Source organism: Oenanthe melanoleuca, chromosome 9, assembly GCF_029582105.1.
Source record: "Oenanthe melanoleuca isolate GR-GAL-2019-014 chromosome 9, OMel1.0, whole genome shotgun sequence".
NCBI lineage: Eukaryota > Metazoa > Chordata > Aves > Passeriformes > Muscicapidae > Oenanthe > Oenanthe melanoleuca.
In genome coordinates, this window is record NC_079343.1 from 12,931,450 (window position 1) to 12,956,244 (window position 24,795).

Sequence of the window (24,795 nt, forward strand, 5' to 3'; positions counted from 1 at the left end):
TCTGAGCTCCCTGGCCACACTCACACCGTGTCCCTGTCCCGGTCTGAGCTCCCTCAGCCCGCGGGGCACAGCCGCCATGCAAAGCACTTCCTCTGCCGCGTCCTTCTCGACTCGCAGAAAGTCACTTTTGCTTCCTCAAGAAAACATCTCTGCAAAGCCCAGCCCGTGGCCGTGGTTTCCGCTCCCGGAGGGCTCACTCCGGCCCCTTGGCCCTGCAGGTTTGGTAGGTGCCATTCGCTGGCTGTCAGCGCTTCCCCCGGCCAGGCCGTGCTGCGGCCGCACGCTGCAATTGGCCCGCGGCACTGGGGAGGCGCTGGCTGTGCCAGCAGCGCTGCCTGCACCCCGGAGCCCCCGGAGCCCCCGGAGCCCCAGGAGCCCCAGGAGCCCCAGGAGCCCCAGGAGCCCCAGAGGGGGCCAGGCCAGCCCCAGAACGCAGCAGGACACGCGGCGGTGGGCACGGACGGTGAGTGGTGAGCTGGGCGCTTTTAGTCTCTCATTGTGCTGCTTTCGCATATGTGTCTGGCTATGTCGAGTTAGTGAGGGCTTGAATAATTTATTTGGGACATGATTGCTAAATGCAAGATGATATTATGGAAGACACGAGTAACAAAATTCTGTGGTTCTGAAGAGCACTGCAAGTCGCAGTCAGACCCGCCATAGACCCTCTGTGGCACATGCTGGGGTGCACTGGGACCCTGTGGTGTGGAGCTGCCCCCTGAGCGAGCTCTGAGCGCTGCCGGGGACACGCGGAGCAGGCACGGCGCGGGAGCCATGGCGCCGGCATGTGCATCTTCCCTTTCCTTCTGCTTTTACTGCAGTTTCATCTGTTCATCACCTCTGGTGCTAACTGTGCTGGAAAAGTTGAGAGAGAGGTTTTCACCTGCTCACAAGAGCCCTGTGAGCTGGTTGAACATCTGTTGAGTTCTGGTGTACCTGTGGTAGAGCAGCCAGGGCTGCAGAGCACCCCCGCCATGGCCGCGCCCCACTTGGGGTGCATTTCCCAGCGGGGCCGCGTGCTGCTCCTGCAGGTGGGTGTCCGTCCCTGGGGCATGGCTCCTCAGCCTGCTCTGGCACTCTGGGGGGCTGCTGGTTAAGCACATGGGAGGTTAAAATGACATTAATCCTCTGAGAGTGAAATCCGCTGCTGCTGGCGAACGTCCTGCCACTTTCTGTGACCAAACACCACGTTGGATCACACACAGCAGCCGCTGGGCTGAGCACCCACACTGCTCCTTGGGGCTGGGGCGGCGACCAGGGGCTGCATGGGCTGCAGAGAAGGAAAGAAATCACCTTTGCAGCAAGTGCAAGAGCTGTAATGTGGATCACAAATATTAGCTGGGAATTGCACTGTGAATTTTGCTCACTTACGTGCTTGTGGACTGGGGGAGATTTTAAACATTTTATTGCTTTCAGCAAAAATGCTATCACACAGTCGCTGCAGGAGGCTTTAAAACCAAAGTACAGAACGGTGTGAGGGCCAGGCCATCCATGTGTGTGCTGCATTTGCAGAGGTGCACAGCAGTGGGGCAGGCAGCAGCGCGCTCGGGGCAGGCGGCAGGCGGGGCCGCGGCTCCGGAACGGCAGCAGGCAGCGGGGCCTCCGCCGCACTGCCGCTCCTGGCAGACCTTTTTGGGGAACTTGAGCTTCACCACTGTTGCACAAATAAGGGCATCAGGAAGCAAACGGCTTCTCCGGGGCTGCAGTCGTGCTCAGTCCGGGTTTGAAGCAACTCGTGTGCCTGCCTTTGGTAAAGGCTCGAGGAGGGAAGGACAACCAGAGTGCAGGCTGGTTTAGTGCTGCTGTTCTGCAGCTCTTTGGTGAGATAAAATGGAGACACGGGACACACTTGGAGCTGCGGTGGATCTGCACTGTGGTTTCTGCTGTGTGTCAGGCCAGGCACAGAGCCCCCGTGGCCCCCGTGGGTGGCAGCCCTGCAGTGAGGAGGTGTTTGTGCTCTGCTCGAGGGGAGCTGAGCAGAGGATGCCACACCACCCTCACGTCAGGCTCTGGGACTCACTGGGCAGTGCCAGGCTCTGCCTGCCGGGCTCAGAGGGAAGGGCAACACCCTGGCACCATTCTCAGAGGTCAGCCTCTCACCTCAACAGCACCAGGGCAGCACTGGCTCGGCCAGCACAGCTCCTCTTTATTGCTCCAGCTGCAACAGCACATAGGGACTCTAAAACACAAAATATCTCTCAAAAAACTTTCTCAGCACACAATGTTTCTCTTTGTCCTTCAGTACTAATTTATGTCTTCTAGGCTGAGTGGTACACAATGCTGAGTGTGCAATGACATATTTATCTTTGCTGTAAGACAATTAGTCTGTTGGAATCCCAGGTGGTCATTGTTGTTGGTACTGGATGATCACCTGGCAGATCCCTGGATCTGAGATTTCCTGACAGTTTCCTCTTTACCCTGCCGTGCCTGGACATTTTGTTATGACAGATCGTGTGTCTGACATTTGTGCCCTAGGGTTTGATCCCCTGTAAGCTGCATAAACTGATGTGAATGGAATGCATTCGCTTTAGGGGATACAGTGAGAAATGCCAGCACAGGTGCCCAGGACACAGCTCCAGCCTCAACACCAAGACACTGTCCTGTGCCATTATTTGGGCAGGGAGGAGTTTGTACAGAAACTCTGTGATCAGAACAAGTGCTCTGAAAACGCCTGGAGCAGTGCTGTCGGTTCTCAGGCAGGAAATGGCCCACGGAGCTCTTTGTGCTTGAACGGGAACAGGAAGAGCACAAATGGCCCAGGACAATGTTCACTCCAGGGCCCATCGGGGCTGTGCAGGTGTCTGAGGGGACACCTGCACCGCACCGCAGGGAGACAAACATAAAACATGATGGGATATGAGATGTCATGGGTTTTTGTTCTGATCAGATTAAACTTCATTGAAACACAAGCGTAAGAACATGACATTTTTCTGAAAGAAAGCTGAGTGCTTCTTTGTCCTCTCAGTCTCCAGTTTGTAGGAAAAGGCCAGCAGAGCTAAGCAGCAGGTACCAGGAAGCTCTCTCAGGCAGTGAGGTGCCTGCCCTCCCTCGGGCGTGCAGCACACCTGGATGTTCCTGAGGCTGGGCAGGCTGAGCAGCGATGCTCACCAAACCCATCCTGCCTCCCGAGTGCTGCCTGCTCTGCTGCAGGGGTGATTGGAGCACAAAAAGGCAAAGTTAATTATATCCCCTCCAGGCTGTGTGATAGAACAAAAAGCCTCATGAAGGAAGCAGGTGGAGTTAGATCTCGAGAGCAGGTAACAAAATCTGTCTCCAAAAATCAAGTGAATAATTATTTGTTATTACTTAATCGCACAAAACGTAACTCTCTGCTTAGGTGTCTGTGTTAAAAGATGTTTAACTACCTGACACTGGAGATAAACTCTTTGTCTCTTTCCTTGTCTCTTTCCTTTTCAGTTTATGTCTTTCCTTAGCTATGAGTAGTAGCACAGTGGTTTGATGAGCCCTTCACACATGGTCCTCGGTGCGTGTCCTGGCAGGGGACACTCTGATACACCTCTGGCTAATCCAGACTATTGTGTCTCCTTTCCTGCACCCTCTGTCAGTGTCACCCACACGGCAGGACCGACCCTGCTCTGTGACAGGGGCAGAGCCGAGTGGCGGTACCTGAGCCGGGCCTGCTGCTGCGGAGGGCCGGGAGCGGGGCAGGAGCGGGGCAGGGAGCGGGGCAGGAGCGGGGCAGGAGCGGGGCAGGGAGCGGGGCAGGAGCGGGACAGGGAGCGGGACAGGAGCGGGGCAGGAGCGGGGCCGGGAGCGGGGCCGGGAGCGGGACAGGGAGCGGGGCCGGGAGCGGGTCAGGAGCGGGGCAGGAGCGGGGCAGGAGCGGGGCAGGGAGCGGGACAGGGAGCGGGACAGGAGCGGGGCAGGGAGAGGGGCAGGAGCGGGGCAGGAGCGGGGCCGGGAGCGGGGCCGGGAGCGGGACAGGGAGCGGGACAGGGAGAGGGGCAGTAGCGGGGCAGGGAGCGAGGCAGGAGCGGGGCAGGGAGCGGGACAGGGAGCGGGACAGGAGCGGGGCCGGGAGCGGGACAGGAGCGGGGCAGGGAGCGGGACAGGAGCGGGGCCGGGAGCGGGGCCGGAGCGGGGCCGGGAGCGGGGCCGGGGCTCTCCTCTCTCACGGGGGGTCCGAGTAGCGCTGCCAGCCCCGCACCGGCAGAACCCCCGCTGCACAACCTGCTCTGAGCGATGAGGGAGCGGCGGGAACCGGGAGGAAACCAGGGCCCTTCCACCCGCGCTGGAAGCAAATCCTGAGAGGATCGTGTCCTGAGCAGCGGCGTTAGGGGGTCTGCGGCGATCGCGCCGGGCGCTCTGCGGCGCCGCCCGCCCCAGGCCGGACCTGCCGTGCCCTGCCCGTGCTGTGCCGTGCCCTGCCCGTGCTGTGCCGTGCCGTGCCGTGCCGTGCCCTGCCCGTGCCGTGCCGTGCTGTGCCGTGCCGTGCCGTGCCCTGCCCGTGCTGTGCCGTGCCCTGCCCGTGCCGTGCTGTGCCGTGCCGTGCCGTGCCGTGCCTCCCCCGGCCGCAGGCGGCGGGGCCGGGCACGTGTGCGGGCCCGGGCTCGGTGACTCATGAGGCGCCGGCCGCTCCGCCGCGGGGAGGATGAGGGAGGGCGGCCCCGGGGGAGGGCAGCCCGCCGCGCCGCCGCCCCGCTCCGCGCCTGCCCCTCGCTCCCGCCGTGCCCGGAGCGCGGAGGCCGCGCCGGGACTAGGTGAGCGCTGCCGGGGCCGGGGCTGGGCCGGGCCGGGCCGGGCTCCCCGCGGGCCCGGGGCTGCCGGCGGGGCCGGGGCCGGGTGGCGCTTCCGGGCGGGGCGGGGGCGGCGGCGGAAGCGGGGCCGGGGCTGGCGCGGGGAGCCCGGGCCGCCGCTGCCTCCGCCCGCCGCGCCGGCGGCACCGTCGGCATGAGCGGCTGAGCGGGGCGGGCCGCGCCGGCAGGGCCCGCCGGCAGGCCCGGGTGAGTGCGCGGCGCGGCCCGGCCGGGCCCGGCGGCGGGGGGAGGCAGCGGCGCTGCCGGGGCGGCTCCCGGGAGCGGGGGGAGCCTTGGCGGGCCGGGGACAGCGGCCGCGCTCCGCCGGGGGCCGGGGACAGAGACCGTGCTCCGCCAGGGGCCGGGAGCCGGGGGCCGGGAACAGCGGCCGTGCTCCGCCGGGGGCCGGGAGCCGGGGGCCGGGAACAGCGGCCGTGCTCCGCCGGGGGCCGGGAGCCGGGGGCCGCGGACAGAGACCGCGCTCCGCCAAGGGCCGGGGACAGCGGCCGGGCCGCGGCCCCGCTGCCCGCACCTCCCGTGGGCAGCGCCCGGCTCCGCATCGTGTCCCCGCCGGGAGCCGGAACCCCCGGACACCCCCGGACACCCCGCGGGGCGAGCGGCGGGCAGGGCCTCGGCCGTGGGTCGGGGCTGCCGGGCCGGCTCCGGAGCGATGTGTGTCCGGTGGTGTCCAGAGGGTGTGCGGAGGGTGCTCGGTGTGTGTCCGGTGGTGTCCAGAGGGGGTCCGGTGGGTGTCCGGTGTGTGTCCGGATGGTCTCAGTTGTGTGCCCGGTGGTGTCCGGAGGGTGCTCGGTGTGTGTCCGGTGGTGTCCAGTGGTGCCGGGTGGTGTCCGGCGGTGTCCGGTGTGTGTCCCCAGGGTGCCCGGCGGTCTCTGGTGGTTCCCGGTGTGTGTCCCCAGGTGCCCGGTGGTCTCTGGTGTGTGTCCCCAGGTGTCCGGTGGTTCCCGGTGGTTCCCGGTGTGTGTCCCCAGGATGCTCAGTGGTTCCCGGTGTGTGTCCCCAGGATGCTCAGTGGTTCCCGGTGTGTTCCCCAGGGTGCTCGGTGGTCTCTGGTGTGTGTCCCCAGGGTGCCCGGTGGTTCCCGGTGTGTGTCCCCAGGATGTCCGGTGGTTCCCGGTGTGTGTCCCCAGGTGCCCGGTGTTCCCGGCACACACCGCACACACCGCACGGCCTGGCCCCGGGGGCTGCCCCGGGGGAAACAGCTTTGTGTTTTCTTTGTGGAGAAAGTTCTTGAATTCAGAACTTCGGTTTGCAGGTGCAAGCAAGTCCGTTTGTTAAGGCATTGGTATAGTGGAAGAGAAAAATGCAGGGATGTTTGTGTAAAACGGTTGTCTTGGAAAAATATGTGGTTGTTTCTTTTAGAAAGAATAATTTCTTTTGGTGATTATTTTGGTTGAGGAATACATGCCCCAGAACAAGGGAGAAGCGGGACACGGGTGACACAGATAATGAAGTGCAGGAGAGCAGGTTCAGGGAAGGGATGTAACAAGAAAGAGGGATGCAGTAATGAATAGTAATGGTGAATAACTTAACTGGGTTATGTCTATTTTTGGCACTGTGGACAAAGGGTTCTAATGAAACGACAACACATTCCAAAGTGACAAGGAAATTATTTGCATGATGAATAATTAGCCGATGGCACTTGTTGCTGCAGGGGAAGTTTGGGGTGAGAGCTGGAGAGGTTGCAGGCTCCCCTCGGGCTGGCTGCGTGTGACACTGGCCCTGGGCAGGCCCGCTGGCATAGAACAATGTTGTGATAATTTAAAGCAGATAAAAGAGGAAGAAATGGGAGGCTTGGCAGCCCCATGCTCCCTGCAGTGGTGACGGGACTGCTGCCGGTGGAAGGCTGGGATGTGCCATGCAGGAGCCAGAGGTGTCAGGAGCCGCTGTGCTCTGGGCTGAAGGCAGGCGTGGCTCAGGGCCAGCTGGGTGTGTCCCACAGCTGCCTCCAGCCTGCTTCCCCGGGAAGGTGTCTGCCAGCCCTGGGCACAGTGTGATGCCCTCCTGCAGTCAGGGCTCTGGAGGGCAGGTGGATGCTCCATCCCACGGCCTTGGTGCGATGTCCCAGCCGTGTCCCGCTGCATCCCTGCACCACGGCTGCTCTGCCTGCCCTGCCCTTGGAGCTGCCTGCTGGGAGCCTGGAGGATCAGGGTGGAGTCCAGCAGGTGGTGATGGGTGCCAGCAAACACCCCTGGCCATTGGAGGGTGCTGCCCCATGGGGCCAGGGCTTGGCTGCCCCGAGCTGACAGCCTGTAAGAGCCACATGGTTTCAGCCTCTCTGTCCAGGAGGGATTCTGTGGCCACAGGAAAGTTCTTACACCTGTGCTGTAGATGAAGATCTGATGACCAGCTCAGATTAAATCATAGCTTTCCCTCTCTGTTTTTATTTCCTTCGAGTACCTGTTTTATTCTGCTGCTTCAGCATCAGTGGGGAGGTGGTAGTGACACAGGGATGTCAGGGGGATGAGCCTCAGCACCTCTTGGTTCCTAACTAGTGGATAATTTCTGCTCAGAAACTGGTGGATAATCTGCAGACATCATATTCTGACACTGAGGAAGTCATGCCTGTTGGGTTCTAAGAGGCCTTGTGGTAATTCTGTTACTTTCAAAGGCTTTCTAGGTGTTTTCCTTTGGCATATTTTCGATGGGAATGCTGTAAACAGAATGTTAGCTAAGGCCAGCTCCTTAAGGGAAACTGCAGGAAAAGTTCTGTTCCCATTCCTTATGATTTATGTTCATGCCAAGGATGATTTTTGCAACTATGAGTTTATCAACAAATTCCTGCTACTACTCCTGTCTGGAGGGGAGGGAGAGGGAGGATCTGGCAGAGTTCAATTGCTTCCCTGGGAATTCCTACACTTCAGTGCCCAGGCCTAGGAGGGGCTCTCCTTTCCCTTGCACGACTGGTGGTCTCCACTGTTTGTGTGTCTTAAGGATTAGAGCAGTTGCCTCTGATTATTACTTTTCAATTTAATTTTATGAGCAATTATATACTGTAAGCTTAGTTTTCCAAGTTATGCAGCAAAGTAAACAACATTTCTTTCCTCCTACCCCATAGTTATTTACCAAAAGGATAAATGTGTAAATATGTTTGGATGCTGTCCTTGGTGACATTTGGAGCCTGCTCTGCTGCGAATACCTGCAATTGCAATTCCATTAGTGTCAAAGAGAGCTCCCAGCAATTAACAAGGAAAGAGAAGGGATTATTAAAACCTTGTTGTAGTTGTGATGAAACTTCAGTACATCCTAAGATAAGCAAATACAGTTAATAAACCAAGCTGTGAGGTGAAGGCTTCGTGTGGTTCCTGTGAGGATGGTCTGTGCAGGGGGCATGTCCTAGGCAGTAGTTTGCTCAGAGAAAAAAGCCAGTGACAAATGTTGGCTTGCCCTGATGTGTGCATTCAGAACCAGCAGGAAGTTCTGCTGTTCTGAAGATGCTCTGAAGTCTCTTCATCTTCAGAGGCAGCGACAGGAGAGCGACAGCAGCACCCCGAGCTGAGCCAGGCTGGCAGACCCAGGTTTCCTGTGCCCATTGGGCAGTTTGGGGGCTGGCTTTGATGTGTGCTGACCTCAGGGTGAAATCCCACTGTCCATCAGAACAATTGCTTTTCCTAAGGGGTCAGTTAATTTTTTTAAATGTCTACTTTCTGTCAACTCCTACCCTCTGAAATGGTCCATGTTTCAGATTATGTGTATGTAATTGTTATAGAAGAATATTTTTATCCAAAATATCTTTATTTTGAGTAGCTGGGAAGAAGAAAAAAGTTTGCAATAGGTATAATCTATCCTCAGTAAAATCTAATTTGAGTTCTCACAATTCAGGTTGATTAAGCTTGAATTTTTGGAGGTAAAATTGCTGTTGGTAAAAATTAGTAAGAGCAGCAGCGGTGTGTAAGGCGACAGCACTTCTGTCACAAGGGTGCAAAACCCTGCAGTTTGAGTTCATTTTGGTTTGATTTACAGGTTATACAGGAAAACTGAGGCAGCCAGGCCTGAGGAAAATGCACTTTTGTATAGCCAGATTATAATTCCCATAAGGCAAGTGCATGACCAGCATTGGCCCAGCCTGGGGAATGGGCCAGCTCAGCTTGGGTCTGTCTGTCCTTCCACAGCCCCACCACCTCCTGATCTGAGCACTGTGATAAATAAAATGTATGAATCCTGTGTGCTCATTGGGACCTTAGCTTTAGGCAAATAGGCCAAATACTTGTTTTCTCAGAAAAATATTTTGGTACATAAATATGCAAGCTGCCTGTGAGTGGCTGAATTTCTGTAGTAAATTTCTGCAGAATAAAGAGCAGTAAGTACCAGATAGGTTGAAATATGTCCAGTGCTTTGGTGTTTTCAGCCTGGCTGGGCTGGGCTCCCTTTACCAGTCCTTGTGGGTGTACAGGTGGCAGCTCCAGCCCCTGCAGAGTGCCCAGGTTTTCCTGTGGGAAGTGCCCCTCGCTGGCCGCCCCGGGGCAGGCTGCTCTTGTCAGAGGAATTTCTTTTCCCTTATGTAACTTGTTGGTGTTACATCCAGAGTCGGCTCTCGCAAAAGTGCGTCAGTCTTGCTTGCAGTGGCACTGAAAAAACTTAGCAGAGCGTGCGCTGAATTCCCCCCTTATCTCTCTATAGCACATTTTATGTATCTTGTAGTGAGATGTTTTGTTTCTACAGTTTCAGACTCTGTGTTTCAGAAGATTAATAGACTTAGCAGCCCTGTTTGCTCAGCTTAGCAGCGATAACAATGTAATAAGTCATGAGACGGTCGCAGATCATCTGGCAAGGCAAAATATGCCTTGGACTTGAACTTGGAGCAGGTATTATTTGCAGAGAAAAGTGAGATGTTGAAAGCAATATAAATAGCGTGTCCTGCCTTGGGTGGCTGTGGTTCAGGTCTGCCTGCAGAGCCTGCTCAGGAGGCAGCTGGTGGCATCTGCATTCCCCTCGGGATGGACACAGGGGAGGGCAGCGTTTGTACCATACATGGCTGGCATTCACTGCAGCACATCCAGGGCCTGGCTGGGCTCAGCACAGGCTGCAGGAGCAGGGCTGGGATCAGCACAGGCTGCAGGAGCCTGGCTGGGCTCAGCACAGGCTGCAGGAACAGGGCTGGGCTCAGACTGCAGGAACACGGCTGGGCACAGGCTGCAGGAGCCTGGCTGGGCTCAGCACAGGCTGCAAGAACAGGGCTGGGCACAGGCTGCAGGAGCCTGGCTGGGCTCAGCACAGGCTGCAGGAGCAGGGCTGGGATCAGCACAGGCTGCAGGAGCCTGGCTGGGATCAGCACAGGCTGCAGGAACAGGGCTGGGATCAGCACAGGCTGCAGGAGCAGGGCTGGGCTGGGCTCAGGCTGCAGGAACAGGGCTGGGATCAGCACAGGCTGCAGGAGCCTGGCTGGGCTCAGCACAGGCTGCAGGAACAGGGCTGGGCTGGGCTCAGGCTGCAGGAACAGGGCTGGGCTCAGGCTGCAGGAACAGGGCTGGGCACAGGCTGCAGGAGCCTGGCTGGGCACAGGCTGCAGGAACAGAGCTGGGCTCAGGCTGCAGGAACAGGGCTGGGCTCAGGCTGCAGGAACAGGGCTGGGCACAGGCTGCAGGAGCCTGGCTGGGCACAGGCTGCAGGAACAGGGCTGGGCTCAGGCTGCAGGAACAGAGCCTGGCTGGGCACAGGCTGCAGGAACAGAGCTGGGCTCAGGCTGCAGGAGCCTGGCTGGGCACAGGCTGTAGGAACAGGGCTGGGCTCAGGCTGCAGGGGCAAGGCTGGGATCAGGCTGCAGGAACAGGGCTGGGCACAGGCTGCAGGAACAGGGCTGGGCCAGGCTCCCAAACCCTCCTGCTGCAACTCTGTGCATTCCTGCTGTGTCGCTGCCTCCTTCCCAGTCCAACTGCGAGCAGTGAGTAAGGACTTGGGAACCCTGAGCATTTTTGGGCTCCGGGCCCAATCCTGCTTCCAGAGAAGTTAATTAGATTTTTTTCCTTCTAAAAAAGGGAGAGCACTCGGCAGTGCCCCGCTCAGTGCTGCAGGGCGCTCCTGTGTGTCCGTGTGCGAGCCCAGCTGCCCGTGCCCGGGGCAGGGATGGGCTGGGGGCAGCCAGAGCCCCCCTGGGCTGTGCTCCCGAGGCTGCGGGAGCCGTGGGTGGCGCTGCAGTGGCAGAGCTGCACTGCAGGGACAGTGCCCAGCGCCGGGCAGATCAGCTGTTCCTCTCAATGTGAGTACCCTGCTGTAGGTGGGAGCCCACGCTGGGTCTGGGCGTGCCCGAGGTGTGGAGCCTGTGCACCCCACAGTCCTGGGCACGCTGCTCCAGCACGTGGCTCAGCTTTTCCCAGCAGGTTGCCAGGCTGAGGGCACAGCAGCAGCCTGGCCTGGCCATGTAAAGGAGGTGTTGGGGAGCTGCTGGCAGGGGTGCTGTGCAGGGCCACCCACCCTTCCTCTTCCTCGCCGCTCCCGGGCCGCCCGTGCCTGGGCTCTCACGGGAGGGAGGAATGATAAACACAGCAGGGCTGTCTGCGGAGAACAAACCTCTGGGCTTTCTTCTGTGACTGTCTGGAGCTTGGGATAAAATCCCAACAGAAGTGTTGATTCTGTGTGTGGAAGAGTTTATTCGTGCCTGGGCAGCGTTCTTGACTTTGTGTGGCCATTTCTGGTCAGTGAAGTCTGGTACTCTTCACCTGTAATTTTATATGGGAATCCTTCCATGCTCCAAACACAGGCACAACTGCAGTGGACTTTGAGTCTTCTTTCAAGCAGTGAAAAATCAAAGGTAGGGAGTCCTTGATCCTGATAATGTAATTATGTATTTTTCAGCTTTTTGATGTGTAGCAGTTAAAAATGTTTTGGGAGTGCAGGCACTTGCTGTGGTGCTGGAGCTTTGCGGGCTGCTGGGAAGGAAGTCCCTGGGCAGATATCTTGTTTGCTACTTATCAACATTTTATTGAACTCCTGTATTTATGTGCAAATATATTCAATAAATAAATCTTTAATGATTTGATTTTTGTTGTGAAAAGTAGACACAGCTCTGTTCAATTCTTTTAATTAAATACAGCTAGTGGTGGAACAGAAATACAAGCATTTGAAACTTCTTTCACTCATTTTTCTTCATGACTGACAAAGTTATTGCTTTGCATTTGGTTTGTTTTCTACAACTTCTGAACATTCTGTCTTTAATCACCATTTTTCTAAAAGCTAGGTTTTCTTAAATAATTTCAGGAGCTGTTTTCCAGATATCTCATATCTCTGGTTTTGGTGTAAGAGCAGAAATTTAAATTTTCATTATCAGTGTTTTGGAATGGCTTTTAGAGGTAGGAGGGAAAATGGTTATTGTTAGCTGCATACACATCATGATTCAAAACGAACAAGTATAACTATGTACTAAAGCAAATAACTGATTAAAAACTTGTCTCAAAGATATTTTCCACTTTTTTCCTAAGTAAAAGTCATGTAGTTTTTCTTACTTCTTTTTAATCCCAGTGACTAATTTGGAGCATTTGCTTGGTGTCTGAAGATGCATGTATTTGTTTAGTTTGCAAGAGATTGGTCACGATCCAGAATTAATCACATCAGTAAGTGTTCCTGTGCTGCTGAGCACTCTATATGAGGGATCTCCATTAAGTCAAGGAAAGCACCTCCTAAACTGGTTTAGTTTTGCTGTTTTTGAAAAAACATTTTGTGTTTAGTATGTAACAGTCATCACTGATGCCTCAGATGGTGACAGAGCAGAGGGAATTAAAAATCCCATTCTCTGTGGTTTAGAGCTGTATCTAACTAATGAAATAGATTGTATAGATCCATTGCATTTTCTGAGGAGTGTGTAAGTTTTTATTCTCCTGGAAGGATGCAATTATAAATAGAAACTAAATGTAAGGCCAGAATGAATCAAAGCATTGAAAGTGCTCTATTTTGGGTGTGAGATTCCCTGAGAAGCAGGCAGCTGTGTGTGCAGATGCAGCTGGCTGTGGCTCCTGTCTGCCAGCCCATGCTGGAGTGTTTTCCAGGACTGTCCTTGCGTGAGTCACGCTGGTGACCGGAGTCGTCATCGCCCTGAGCTGCCAGTGCCTCCCTGCTCAGGTGTCCCCAGCATGGCAGTGCTGCACTCTGTGATGCTGGCATGCTTTCAGAGCTGTGGGACTGATCCTCCCTGGGGGTGCTGTGCTGGCACTGCTTGCCCAGAGCCAGGCGTGGGTTTGCCACCTTCGGCCCAGCCTGAGCTGTTCTGATGGCTCTGCTGTCCCTCATTCCTCTGTCATTTTCTGGTCCCTGCACTGCCATAGCTGGCCATGGCTGAGCTGAAGTGACAGCTCTCAGAGCTGCTGCAAGCAGAACTTGGTGTGACGAGTTCCTCATGAGCTGGACTCAGGTCCCTTTTGGGTTGCCCTCAAGTCAGGTGCAAGATGAGGCAATCCAGAATTACCCTGATCTGATGGGCCTGTTACACAGCAGGCAGAGAGCAGCAGTGTCCCCCCTGGAATCGTGCCCCACTGTGGTCCCTGTGTCCTCAGGGCCAGGAGAGCTGCTGGCATTGTCACCAGGAGCAGCACGACACACCAGCGTGGAGCAGGTGACACGAATGGCCTGTTCTATTCCTGGTAATTAGGTTCAGATTTCATCTTGCTAGTTAATTTGGTGTGTGCAGGGACGTGGTGGCTGCATCCAGACTCCTGACTCGAAATTACTGTCCTAACAAAGTGGTTGTTGTGTGAACAGGCAAGAACTTTGAAATGTGGAGTTTTTGCTGTGAGCAAACATGGGGGGATGGCCCAGCCAGGGATGAGTTAGTGAGGCCAAGAGGAGGAGCTTATTGTCTGGAGGAAGTGCTGCTATTAATAAATTAATGATGTCAGTGGTGACCATGGGTATGTGCTGATCCACCAGTGCTGGCTGTGCTGGTCTCTCAGACTCCTTTTCCCACTGCTTTGTCCAGGTGTCTCTGGGCAAGGACGAGCCTCCCTCTGCACCAGGGCCCCGTGGCAGCTGCATTGGGAAGGGAGGTGGAAGGCTGAGCAGGAATGAGGTGCTCTCTGTTTTCCCTTGCAGTACAGGGGGTGTTCAGGCAGCAGAGTGCAGGAAGCTGGGTTGGTGTGTGCTGCACCTCTCAGTGACACTCCTTGGGTCACTTCTCCCTGAAACCACCAGCATCAGCTCAATCTGGTGTCAGAGGGAAGCAGCTCCTTCCCTTGCTGAGTCACAACATGGCTTTTTTTCTGCAGGGATTCTTGTGATGAATGATGCTAATGATCATGCTTTGTACAAACTCATACATACATGTGCAGTCAGAAATCACCTGTCCCTGTGAGGCAGTCTCTGCTGCAGCTGCAGGTGCCTCCCAGCTCTGAGTGAGGGCTGTGGGAGCCATCCTGGGGTTTGCAGTGGGGGCAGCTCCCAGCACCTGCTGCCCTGAGCCAGGGCTGGCAGTGAGCATCAGTCACATCACACTGCGTGGTGAGGGTGGGGAGGCTCTGACAGGGCAGAGCTGATAGTGCTGCCCAGCTGTGGGGGCTGTCCTGGGCTGACCCCGCTGCCAGGGGTCATCTTGCTGCTCTCCTGCCTTGCTTGCCTTGTGTACATTTGCAGTTAATCAAACAAAATGTGCAAGAGTCGGATTAATAAATAGCTTGTAGTTTTTGGAAGGGTGCATAGTTGATTTATTATGGTCTCTCAAATGCCTTTGTATAGAAACAGCATGTTTACTGTTAGAACAAGAAAATAAAGTAAAATAAAGCAAGTTTTGGTTTTTTTAATTCAGTTTGTTACTTCTTGGAATTTTAATTTAAATCACTAGATTACTGTCATTTTTAAAAGTAAACCACTTTTTAGGCTTGCTTGGGCAATGTCACTTCTTTTAAGGTTGGAATTCCCCTATGCCAGGATAATACAGAACTTCCCATTTCTAAAATACATTATGTGAATGTTATGGTAAAGGAATTACAGCCTGAGTATGTTTTTTATTACCAGAAACAGTTTTTGCTGCTTCAGTGGTGGGTGGGGATGGATATGTAAATGCTTTGTAATACATAAATTAATGAAAAGTGGATTAAAGGCAGAGTAGTCCTTCCCCATTTTGTGTCCCTGACTTAAAGCTGCAAGAAGAGAATAACAGCTTGTATGCCACGTCCTCGTGCAGAGACAGGGACTGGCCTGTGCCTGCTCATAAATACACATCCAGCTAATTCTGTCAAACTGTGAATCCTGTGTGTCCCCAAAGTCTCAAATTTTGTAAAAGAGGTTGATATATTCCCCAGGTTATTAAAAAAAAAAAAAAAAAAAATCAACAGGCATGTTTCTTGACTTTAAAAATTTTTTGAAAATCAGCAAGGGCAGTTAATCCATAACTATCTGCTCCTTAAAGGAAAGAGGGTTTATGGAATTTGCAGTGTAGCTTTCTGACTTGAAAATAGCATTACTGTAATCTAAAGTTAGAGAGGATTGGGCTGTGGGATTTGTCTGTCAGTGCCCGTGCACTGCTGGTGGGCATTGGTTCCCAGTTTGATTAGGGAAGTCTTGGAGCAATACCTGATTTCTGCACGGGCTTGGGGCACGTAGTGTACAACATGTTGCCTCTTTTTTCATTATTTATCAAATTTCCACGAACCAAGTACACTTGAGTGTCTTAAATTCAGATGGAATGTCACAGTTAGGTGGTTCTGCTAAACAGTTTCAGAAGCTGTGAAATAGACTGGAGATAAAACCACGTCTGATGGGGATGTGCCAGAGGAGCCACTGAAGTCAGTGGGAGGTTGCACCAGGCAAGTCTGTCAGAGCTAAAACAGTACAGAAAAAACCTTTAAAACATTACTAGTAGTAGTAGTACTAAAACTATGTATATCATGCAAAATATCTGGGCCATAGAAGCAGTGTTGGCAGTTTTTTACAAATCTGGTGTGGCACTTAGTAGTTCAAAGCTAACGTGTGCTTGTAGTTTTACCAGGCTGCAAGTCCCAGCTTACTGAAATCCAGCCCAGCTACAGACCCTGGCAGTCCTGCTCTAGAGCTGGCTGCTCTCTGCTCCTGCCTTTGCACTCCCATTTTCTCCTGAACCATGTAAAGTACAAAATGGAAAGAGGAGTGATCTTGCTTTGCTGTGCTGTCCCGTGGGAGCAGCAGGTGCAGCCCAGAGTGGGACAATTGGCTTCTTCAGCTGTAGTTTACTAAAGAGTATTTTCCTTTATCCAATCCTATACTGTTATGTGACAAGATGTTAATTAGCTCATTGTTTCAGCTTAATTTTGTGACAGTGCTATAATTATATCCCTCAGTTGTGCCATGGAGTAATTGCTGTATCTCTTCCAACTTTTATATTGAGATTTGTTATTGGTAAACTTTGAGTTTGGCAGAGGTGTTTTCAAAATACTGTAAGGAGTCAGTAATTTTGTGTTCCTTGATTTAAAAGACAGCCATTTGGCAATTTCAGGCTTTGAGACTGCCCTGTCAGTGTAAATAGAATATTGATTTTATTCCCTTTCCTATCTCATTAGAGTCATTGTCATGAGGATGAATTCACGTTGTGTAATTATCTGTTCTTGCTGACAGTTCTCATGTCATTGAGACTGGTGTTTTCAGCTTCCACTTGCTCTAAGCATTAAAATAGCATTCTTCCCTGCCATCCTCTCCCTAGTGTTGGGCTTTTTGCCTGCCCAGCTTTCTGCATCTTTCTTTGAAAGATGTGTATGAATTGAGATAGAGAAAACAGGGATGTCCAGCAAACCCAGTTACTGGAACAGTGAGAACAATGCCTCTTTGGGAGTGATTCTCAGTGCAGGGAGATATCTTATTTTTGTGTCAAAGACTGTAATGAAGAGGAAAAATGCATCATTAATCTGTCTGTACATTTTTTATAGCAATAAGGGGAAGTAACAGGAATCTCTTCTGTGTCAGATTCACTTTCTTGGACATTTCCAGATAACCCTTCCATTGATTTGTGAGGCTGTTTCTTAATCATTTTCATTGACCCAGCTCAGGAGACAACTAAGCCATCTCTGTTACCCCCCTAAGGAGTGACTTCTCAGTGTTATTTCTTTCTTCTGTCTCTTCCTTGAATCACTTTTTAATTTGCTTTCAATCCTTGTGTCTTGATATTCAGTGAAGGCAAGGTTCTGCTTTGGCCAAACCAATGTTACAGTGTTCCCAAGGCAAGTAGCAAATGCTTCCAAATTTCAAAAGGTGAGCTTTAAAACCCACTTGTGGATCACAAGAGTCTTTAGGACTGACTGTTCTCCTAAGTGGGGTCTAGAAACAATCGACTTGGAAATCAGTTTTAATGAAATGAAAAATAAAAAGTTCAGTACTTTTCCTGTCCTGTCCCTGTGGTTCTCGCTCTGGATTTGTTGCAGTTGCTCCCCCCCTTATCAGACACAGCCCACAGGAGACATCCCATGGATCAGCTGGGTTTTGCAGACAGTGTATCTTCCTTCTAGCATGTGCAGCTTACTGAGGACTCCTTAGTGACTATCACAAGAGAATTTTAAAGTGACAGGAAAATAGTTTATGCAGATAAAAAAAGATAATTCTATGCTAATATCTTCCTTTATTTAGTGGAGGCATTGAAGATAAACCTCTGTCAGGGTTTATTTCTGCTCGAAGCTATTTTTAAAGCTGACATTTCTGGCTGTTTGCAGGTAGACAACAAACTATGACAAAACACTTCAAGTAACCCAGGAGTGAAGCACAGTTTGGGAGTCTCACCAGGAATATTTCTCCTGTCAGTACATGTGAGCACAAAAGCCAGTTTTCATCTGTTTTCATTTAGGTGCTGCCTTCATGCTCTCTTTCATTTCTTGTTAGGGGTGGATACTTGTGTAATGAGAGTGAAATACCTTGTTTGGAAGTGGTGGCCTTTAACTTGCATTGGCTTTAGTGTATAAAATGCATCAATTTGCTGCTCTAACTCTTCTTGGTGTTTGGAAAAATCGATGCTGGGTATGGATTGGTTACCAAGCTAATGAACAGGAGAACACCCTGCTTAGAGCAGCTCCACAGCTCTGTGGTAGAGCTCTTCTTGCTGGCATTGGCAGCACCCTGTCCTGAGGGTCTCACAGAGAACAAACGTTCCTAACAAAATAACACAGGTCATTTTGTGCAGTGTGGGAGGGATGGTGGGAGGATGCAGATCCAGCTCTCATCTGTGCACCCTGACTGAGAGCTGAGATGTGTCCAGGCTTCCAAAAGCGCTCTGGTGTGCTGGCAGTCCTGCAGCAGGCTGCAGGGATGCTGTGGGACCTGCAGGCACACGGCCCCAGCAGCACCTTCTCTGCTTTCAGATCGCTCAGTGCTAATCTCTCATGGCTGGGAAGCGTTTGCCTGGACACTTGTTACAGAACAAGTTTTCAAGTCCTAAGATTTCGATATCCCAATGACTGAGGAGTAGTGACTGCTGCTGCAGGATGACCCCAAACTTCAGACTTCTAGAGAGTTGAAGTAAATGAGTGTCTGTGTTTACCACCAAGACACTTAGTTGTTAACTTGTGCTTGCAAGTAATTATGTAGCTGTTTGTCTCTCGCTAGCAGGGATTAAAAATGTGGCATGTTTTCAAGTGTCCTGGCAAAGACCCCGCGGAGCCTGTTGTAATCTCATTAGCTCTCTTAGGTGTGTTTTCCTTCCCCTGGAGTTGGTTGTTCTGATCACTGTGTCCCTAGATTTTAAAAGAGTAGCTTTTTCTCATCTGTTGGTTTGCATCCACGCTGGCAGCATCGCTTCCCAGGGTGTGATTCTGGAGGCTGTCAGTGACCTGCCTTGGAGGGTGGTGGGAAATAGGACGATGATGAAGCAGCATCTTTAGACAGACGGGAACGGGAATGGTCTTGCCCTTGGCACGGGCAGAGGATGCTCTTGGGGTTGCAGCGCTGGCAGAATCCCCGTGGTTGGTGCTGTCGGTGTGTCCCCGGCAGAGCCACCAGGGTCCCTGTGCTCCGGGCTGAGATCCTCAGGTGGGGACGGGCGCTGGAGCTCATTATTCTGGGTTTGAGTGGCAGGGGGCACCAGGCTTCTGTGGCAGAGCTGGCATCAGTCGCGGTGTGAAGGGAAGCCCATCCGACGGCAGGGCTAGCCCTCACTGCCGGCGGAGTTTGCGGGGTTTGCGGTGCCGTTCGGGCCGGGCCGGTGTCCCTGTGCAGGTGTCCCGGTGCCGGTGTCCGTGTGCCGATATCCCTGTGCCGGTGTCCCGGTGCCGGTTCCTCCGTGCCGGTGTCCCCGGTGCCGGTGTCGGTGTCCCCGTTGCCGGTGTCTCCCGTGCCGGTGTCCCGGTGCCGGTGTCCGCTCCGAGCGAGGCTCGGCTCTGTGCTCAGGCCGGGCGGGGCGGTGCCGGTCCCGTTCAGCCGCCGCGTTCCGCACGCCGGGCAGCCGCGGCGGGCGGTCAGGCGGCGCCGGGCCCGAGCCGCTCGGAGGGCGGGCGGGCGCTGCCGGTGCCGCTGCCGGTGCCGCTGCCGGTGCCGCTGCCGGTGCCGTTCCCGGCGGGCTCGCACGCCGGTTCCGCCGGGCCGCACGCGCGGCCCCCGGCGGGCGCGCTCGGGGCAGCGCGGCGCGGCCGGCGTCTGACAGGCGCGACCTTTCATAAGACGGCCCCCGCCATTGGCTCCCTGCCCGGAGTGTCGCTGCAACGCTCGCCGCGATTGGCCCGCGGCGGAGCTGCCGCCCGGCCCCGCGCGGGGACGCGGCCCCGCCGCCCGCAGCCGTGAGTGCCCTGCGCGGGGCGGCGGCTCGCGGGGCGCCCGCGCCGCCCGCTCCTAACGTGTCTCTTCTCTCCACAGGTTGGTACTAAGAAGTGCCTTTCCTGACGTCGCTGCTGCTTGGGACCGCTTCTAGAGCAGCCGCTGCTTTTGCCTTGCTTGCTGCCAGCTAGACTGCGACGACAGCGCTCCGCCGCTGCCAGCCCCGCGCCCGCCGGGAGGAGGGTCCGGCGCTGCTCCCCCGCCGCCGCTGCACTGTGCACTAAAGTGTGCCCCGAAGGTCAGAGCTCTGCTGCCCGAAAGCCAAGGAGAGGAGGAGAAAAAAAAAAAAAACAAACCCCAGCCTAAACCCAGTGTCGGTCGCTGCTCTAAACTGCTGCATCTGTCTATGCCAAACTAATCGATCCCGATTGCACCGCAGAGCCCGCTGCGAGCCCGCTGCCTGGAGGCACCTGCCCGCCGCCGTCCCCGGGAGCAGCTCGGGAAGCGCTGCCGAGCCCGCCACGGTCCCATGCTTGCCCTCCGGACGGGATGCTGAGCGCGCGGGGCTAGTCCCGGCCACGCTCCGCAGCGCACCTGGCCGCCGCACCTGGCCGCCGCACCTGGCCGCCGCACCTGGCCGCCGCTCCCGGCTGCCCCGAGCCCGCTAACGGCGCCACGCGCTCAACTCTGGTGACACAGCCCTTCCTCGGGATCGCAGCCACCCCGTTTTACACGTACTTGTTTTAAAATTAGGGAGCGGGGGAAAAATAGTGTTCTGGAGGTGGCACTTTCGTAATTTCCAGTTTATCAGTTCAGACACTTGTTTGCCCGTTTTTATTGGAAATTTTAACTACCTGTAAAATCTAAAGATGGCTGTTAGCGTCACACCGATCCGGGACACAAAATGGCTAACGCTGGAAGTGTGTAGGGAGTTCCAAAGGGGGACTTGCTCACGACCAGACACGGAATGTAAATTTGCACACCCATCGAAAAGCTGCCAAGTTGAAAACGGACGCGTAATCGCCTGCTTTGACTCATTGAAAGTGAGTAAATATTACATTATTTTCAAGGATATGTGGTTAGTGAAAGAAGCAGTTGTAGCCAGAGAAATCCTGCAGCCGAACAGGAGCAAGTGCTGCCTGCCAGCAATGGGCTGTTTTGCTGCTTTTATTTTATTGATGCTTGCCGATTTTTGTTGCAGCTTTCCTTTGGGAAGGGGAAGGATATAGAGAACGAAGGGAAAATACGTCTGGCAGGGCTCAAATCCACCAGTATGGCTACAGGGGCTCATTCTTCGCCTCCAAATTATTCCCTGCCTGTAGCTGGAATAAAGGGCACTTCACGTAGAAACAGCAAAGTCACTGTGAGGATTCTTTGTTTTTAATAGCACAAACCACGTAAGCAATATGAGGATTTGTTTCCATCTCGTAACTACCAGCGGGTTGTTGGTGTCTCTGGACAGCTGATGGTGAACCTTAGAAGAGTGTTTTCCTCCCTGGGTTATTCGGGTGTCTGTGAGCACCCTGCTTGCCTTTCCAGGGTTGGCACTGGTGTGGTTATCCCATCATTTACCCAAGTGCACTTGCTTAAGGGAAGGACAGCACTTAGCACAAGGCAAGGTGCCTCTGGATGTGCAAGCATGGCAGGAGCAGTGAGGGTTTTCAGGAGGCACATCCCAGCTAGGCACCATAAATATGGGGCTGTTTTTTCACTGTAGCTGTCGTGTTACTGATAGGTGTTAAATGTTGGGTCCCAGCTCCTTCCTTTTGTTTAAATAACCTAACACATGAAATACTCATACCACAAACAGTACAGAATTAATCCAGCGGAGTCATGACAAAATCAAAACTTGGGAAGCAGAAATTTGTCTGTCAGAGTTTTCTACAGTGTGATTTTCTCTTCCTGGGCCTGGATCTTGGGAAGTGGAGCTGAGTGTGTGGAGCTGGCATAGCTGTGCTCAGGAGGGAGCTGGAGCAGGAGCTGGAGCAGCTCCTGCAGGTCCCAGCCCAGCCAGGCCCAGCACAGTGTGAGCGGGGCAGGAGATGGCTGACAGCAGGTTTCTGTAAATCCTCAGCATCCCGAGCTTCAAAATGTGTCTTGTCCCTGGGGTAAAGCTTCACAGTGCTCTCAGGCCTGAAATGCCCACTCCATCACCCCCAGCAATGGCTTAACTTGCAGATACTGAAAGGATTTGTCTCTGTGTTGTTCAATTTATTTTTAAATAGAGCAATTACAATGTACGTGGGGCTTTAATTGTAAAATGTGGAAATAAGATGTTTTTATGCATTAAGCATGTGCTGGATGTAGGAGCAGAGGCAGGCTGGCAGTGCCAGTGGGGCAGGAGCAGAGCCAGGCTGGCAGTGGGGCAGGAGCAGAGCCAGGCTGGCAGTGCCAGCGGAGCAGGAGCAGAGCCAGGGCTGGCAGTGCCAGTGGGGCAGGAGCAGAGCCAGGCTGGCAGTGGGGCAGGGGCAGAGCCAGGCTGGCAGTGCCAGTGGGGCAGGAGCAGAGCCAGGCTGCCAGTGGGGCAGGAGCAGAGCCAGGCTGGCAGTGCCAGCAGGGCAGGAGCAGAGGCAGGCTGGCAGTGACAATGGGGCAGGAGCAGAGCCAGGCTGGCAGTGCCAGCGGGGCAGGAGCAGAGCCAGGCTGGCAGTGACAATGGGGCAGGAGCAGAGCCAGGCTGGCAGTGCCTGTGGGGCAGGAGCAGAGCCAGGCTGGCAGTGCCAGCGGAGCAGGAGCAGAGGCAGGGCTGGCAGTGCCAGCGGGGCAGGAGCAGAGCCAGGCTGGCAGTGCCAATGGGGCAGGAGCAGAGCCAGGCTGGCAGTGGGGCAGGAGCAGAGCCAGGCTGGCAGTGCCAGCGGGGCAGGAGCAGAGCCAGGCTGGCAGTGGGGCAGGAGCAGAGCCAGGGCTGGCAGTGGGGCAGGAGCAGAGCCAGGCTGGCAGTGCCAGCGGGGCAGGAGCAGAGCCAGGCTGGCAGTGGGGCAGGAGCAGAGCCAGGCTGGCAGTGCCAGCGGGGCAGGAGCAGAGCCAGGCTGGCAGTGGGGCAGGAGCAGAGCCAGGCTGGCAGTGCCAGCGGGGCAGGGGCAGAGCCAGGCTGGCAGTGCCAATGGGGCAGGGGCAGAGCCAGGCTGGCAGTGCCAGCGGGGCAGGAGCAGAGCCAGGCTGGCAGTGGGGCAGGAGCAGAGCCAGGCTGGCAGTGCCAGCGGGGCAGGAGCAGAGCCAGGCTGGCAGTGCCAGCAGTCCCAGCCGCGGTGCCAGCGTGTGTTGGTGTGGCCATGGGTGGCTGTGAGGTGTCACCGTGGGGATGGCGCTGCTGCCAGAGCACAGGCCTGGCCCCAGAGGCTCCAGCCTGTTGTGAGTGAGGGGCTGTGCAGCCACCATGGGTTTGCTGTGCACAGCACCGCAGTGGCCCCGGGCTGGTTTCCCAGCAACGTGTGCCTGGCCATCGCGGCCTGACCCCGCTGGCCTTGCTCTCCTCAGCTGGAACCCGGCCACGGAGCGAGCCGGACGTGATGTCAGTGCTCCTGGAAGTGCCTTGGGAGCTCAGTGCTGCTGGGGATGCTGGGGATGCTGGATCTGGAGCTGGAGCTGGGCAGCAGCGTGAGCTGGTGTCTGTGGGAGAGGGGCTGGACCAGGGCCTGGCCTGTTTCCCCAGCCCCAGCAGCATGACTGGCCCTTCTGCTGCTGTCAGCAGGGCTCTTCGCTCCCTGCTTTAGTGCAGGAGCTGAGGCTGACCTTTGCAAAGCACTGCAAGGTCCGTGGGTGATAACGTGGGTAACGTTACAGCGTCGCTGCAGATCCTCGAGGAGAGGAGCACACTGCTGCCCCGTGCAGTCAGCAAGGGGCCGAGCTGGGAGCTGGGAAAGAATCTGCTGTTTAAAAATACACTTCTGACCAGAGCTGTTTACTTGTGCTCATGCTGAAAGGTTTGCCAGTGGCTGAGCTGCTGTGTGCTGGAGAGGCTCCCGGGGATCTGAGTTCCCTCGCTGCAGCCCGGGGCAGGAGCCCATGGTGTCCCGGCCTGAGCCCGGCCCAGCAGCTCTCACCCTGGCCAGGGGTGGTCAGTAAAGCTGGGCCATGCTCAGTAAAGTACCTGTGCTGTGGTTAGTTAAGTAGCTGTGCCATAGTTAAGTATCTATACCAAGGTTAGTAAAGTAGCTGTGCCATGGTGAGTAAAGTAGCTGTGCCATGGTTAAGTAGCTGTGCCATAGTAAAGTAGCTGTGCCATGTTTAGTAAAGTAGCTGTGCCATTGTTAAGTATCTGTACCAAGGTTAGTAAAGTAGCTGTGCCATGGTTAGTTAAGTAGCTGTGCCATAGTAAAGTAGCTGTGCCATGTTTAGTAAAGTAGCTGTGCCATTGTTAAGTAGCTGTGCCATGTTTAGTAAAGTAGCTGTGCCATGGTTAAGTAGCTGTGCCATGTACCAGAATACCTTGGGGAAACAGGAAATGGAGTGTGCCCCTTGGGGGAATTCCCAGTCCAATCCCCATTGCTGGGGCCATTGCTCAGTTTTGGTTTTGTTTCTGCTCTGTGTCAGTTTTGGTGTGTCCTGAGCTCAACCAGCTCTAGCCATTGAGTTAACCTTGTCTGCAATATCCCAAACTTTGGATGTTCTGCAAAAGCAATTTAGGGAAATGCTGCACCAGCTCTGTCTGGACCTTATAAGGTCAGTCAATACTTTAGTACAGATAAAAAAGATTTTTGTTCAGGACATCCAAAAGTAATTTTTAATTTTTCAGTAATTCAATATGGATGTAATGTCCTTGTTCTTTACTAAAATAGCAATACGCTGGAAAATTGACCCTAATGTTAAAATATTTGATTTCTTATTAATGTATATAATATTAGTATTAATTAGATTGCTATTCTTGCATTATCTCTTGGACATAAGACAGATACTTAGTCACTGAATTTTTCTCTACAAACTCCTGCATCTTGGCAGGAGTTGAAAGGAGGTGACCTTTAAGGTCCCTTTGAGCCCAGCCCGCTGTGTGATGCTGTGATGTGTCACTCCAGGCTGTGTGTGCCTCAGGAGTGAGTGAGAGCTGTGAGGGGTGACGTCAGGCAGGTGTGAGTGTGAGTGCTGCAGAGCTGCAGCCCTGGGCAGGGCTCCTCCAGCTGCCCGTGGCCGGTGTGCTCTGCTATATTTAGAACATAAACAGGCAGAGCAGATCCTCGGAGGGACCCTGGGCTGTGCCCTTCTCCTCTGGCCCTGGCCCAGGTGTCCTCTGCAGGCACAGGGACAGAGCAGAGTGAGTGTGCAGCCTCAGCCATGCTCTGCCTTGCCCAGCCCTGCCCTGCCTGCCCTGCCCAGCCCTGCCATGCCCAGCCTCCCCAGCTCTGCCCTGCCCTGCCCTGCCCAGCCCTGCCTGCCCTGCCCTGCCCAGCCCTGCCCTGCCCAG

General features: G+C 54.7%; 1 protein-coding gene across 35 annotated transcripts in view; it reads left to right on the forward strand.

Moving 5' to 3' along the window:
- The first annotated feature begins 236 nt into the window (after window positions 1–236).
- MBNL1 (muscleblind like splicing regulator 1) overlaps window positions 237–24,795 on the forward strand; it is a 67,929-nt gene continuing 43,370 nt past the window's right edge. For 10 of the 35 annotated variants that reach the window (XM_056499012.1, XM_056499019.1, XM_056499036.1 and 7 more), the window contains exons 1-2: window positions 4,872–4,961; window positions 19,497–20,440. In XM_056499012.1, the coding sequence (XP_056354987.1) occupies window positions 20,267–20,440 (174 nt within the window). In that variant the 5' untranslated portion in view covers window positions 4,872–4,961; window positions 19,497–20,266. Of the gene's footprint in view, window positions 464–4,572; window positions 4,719–4,842; window positions 4,962–19,332; window positions 19,421–19,496; window positions 20,441–24,795 lie in introns of those variants that run through there. The other 25 variants (XM_056499040.1, XM_056499043.1, XM_056499048.1 and 22 more) reach the window with 18 other exon arrangements.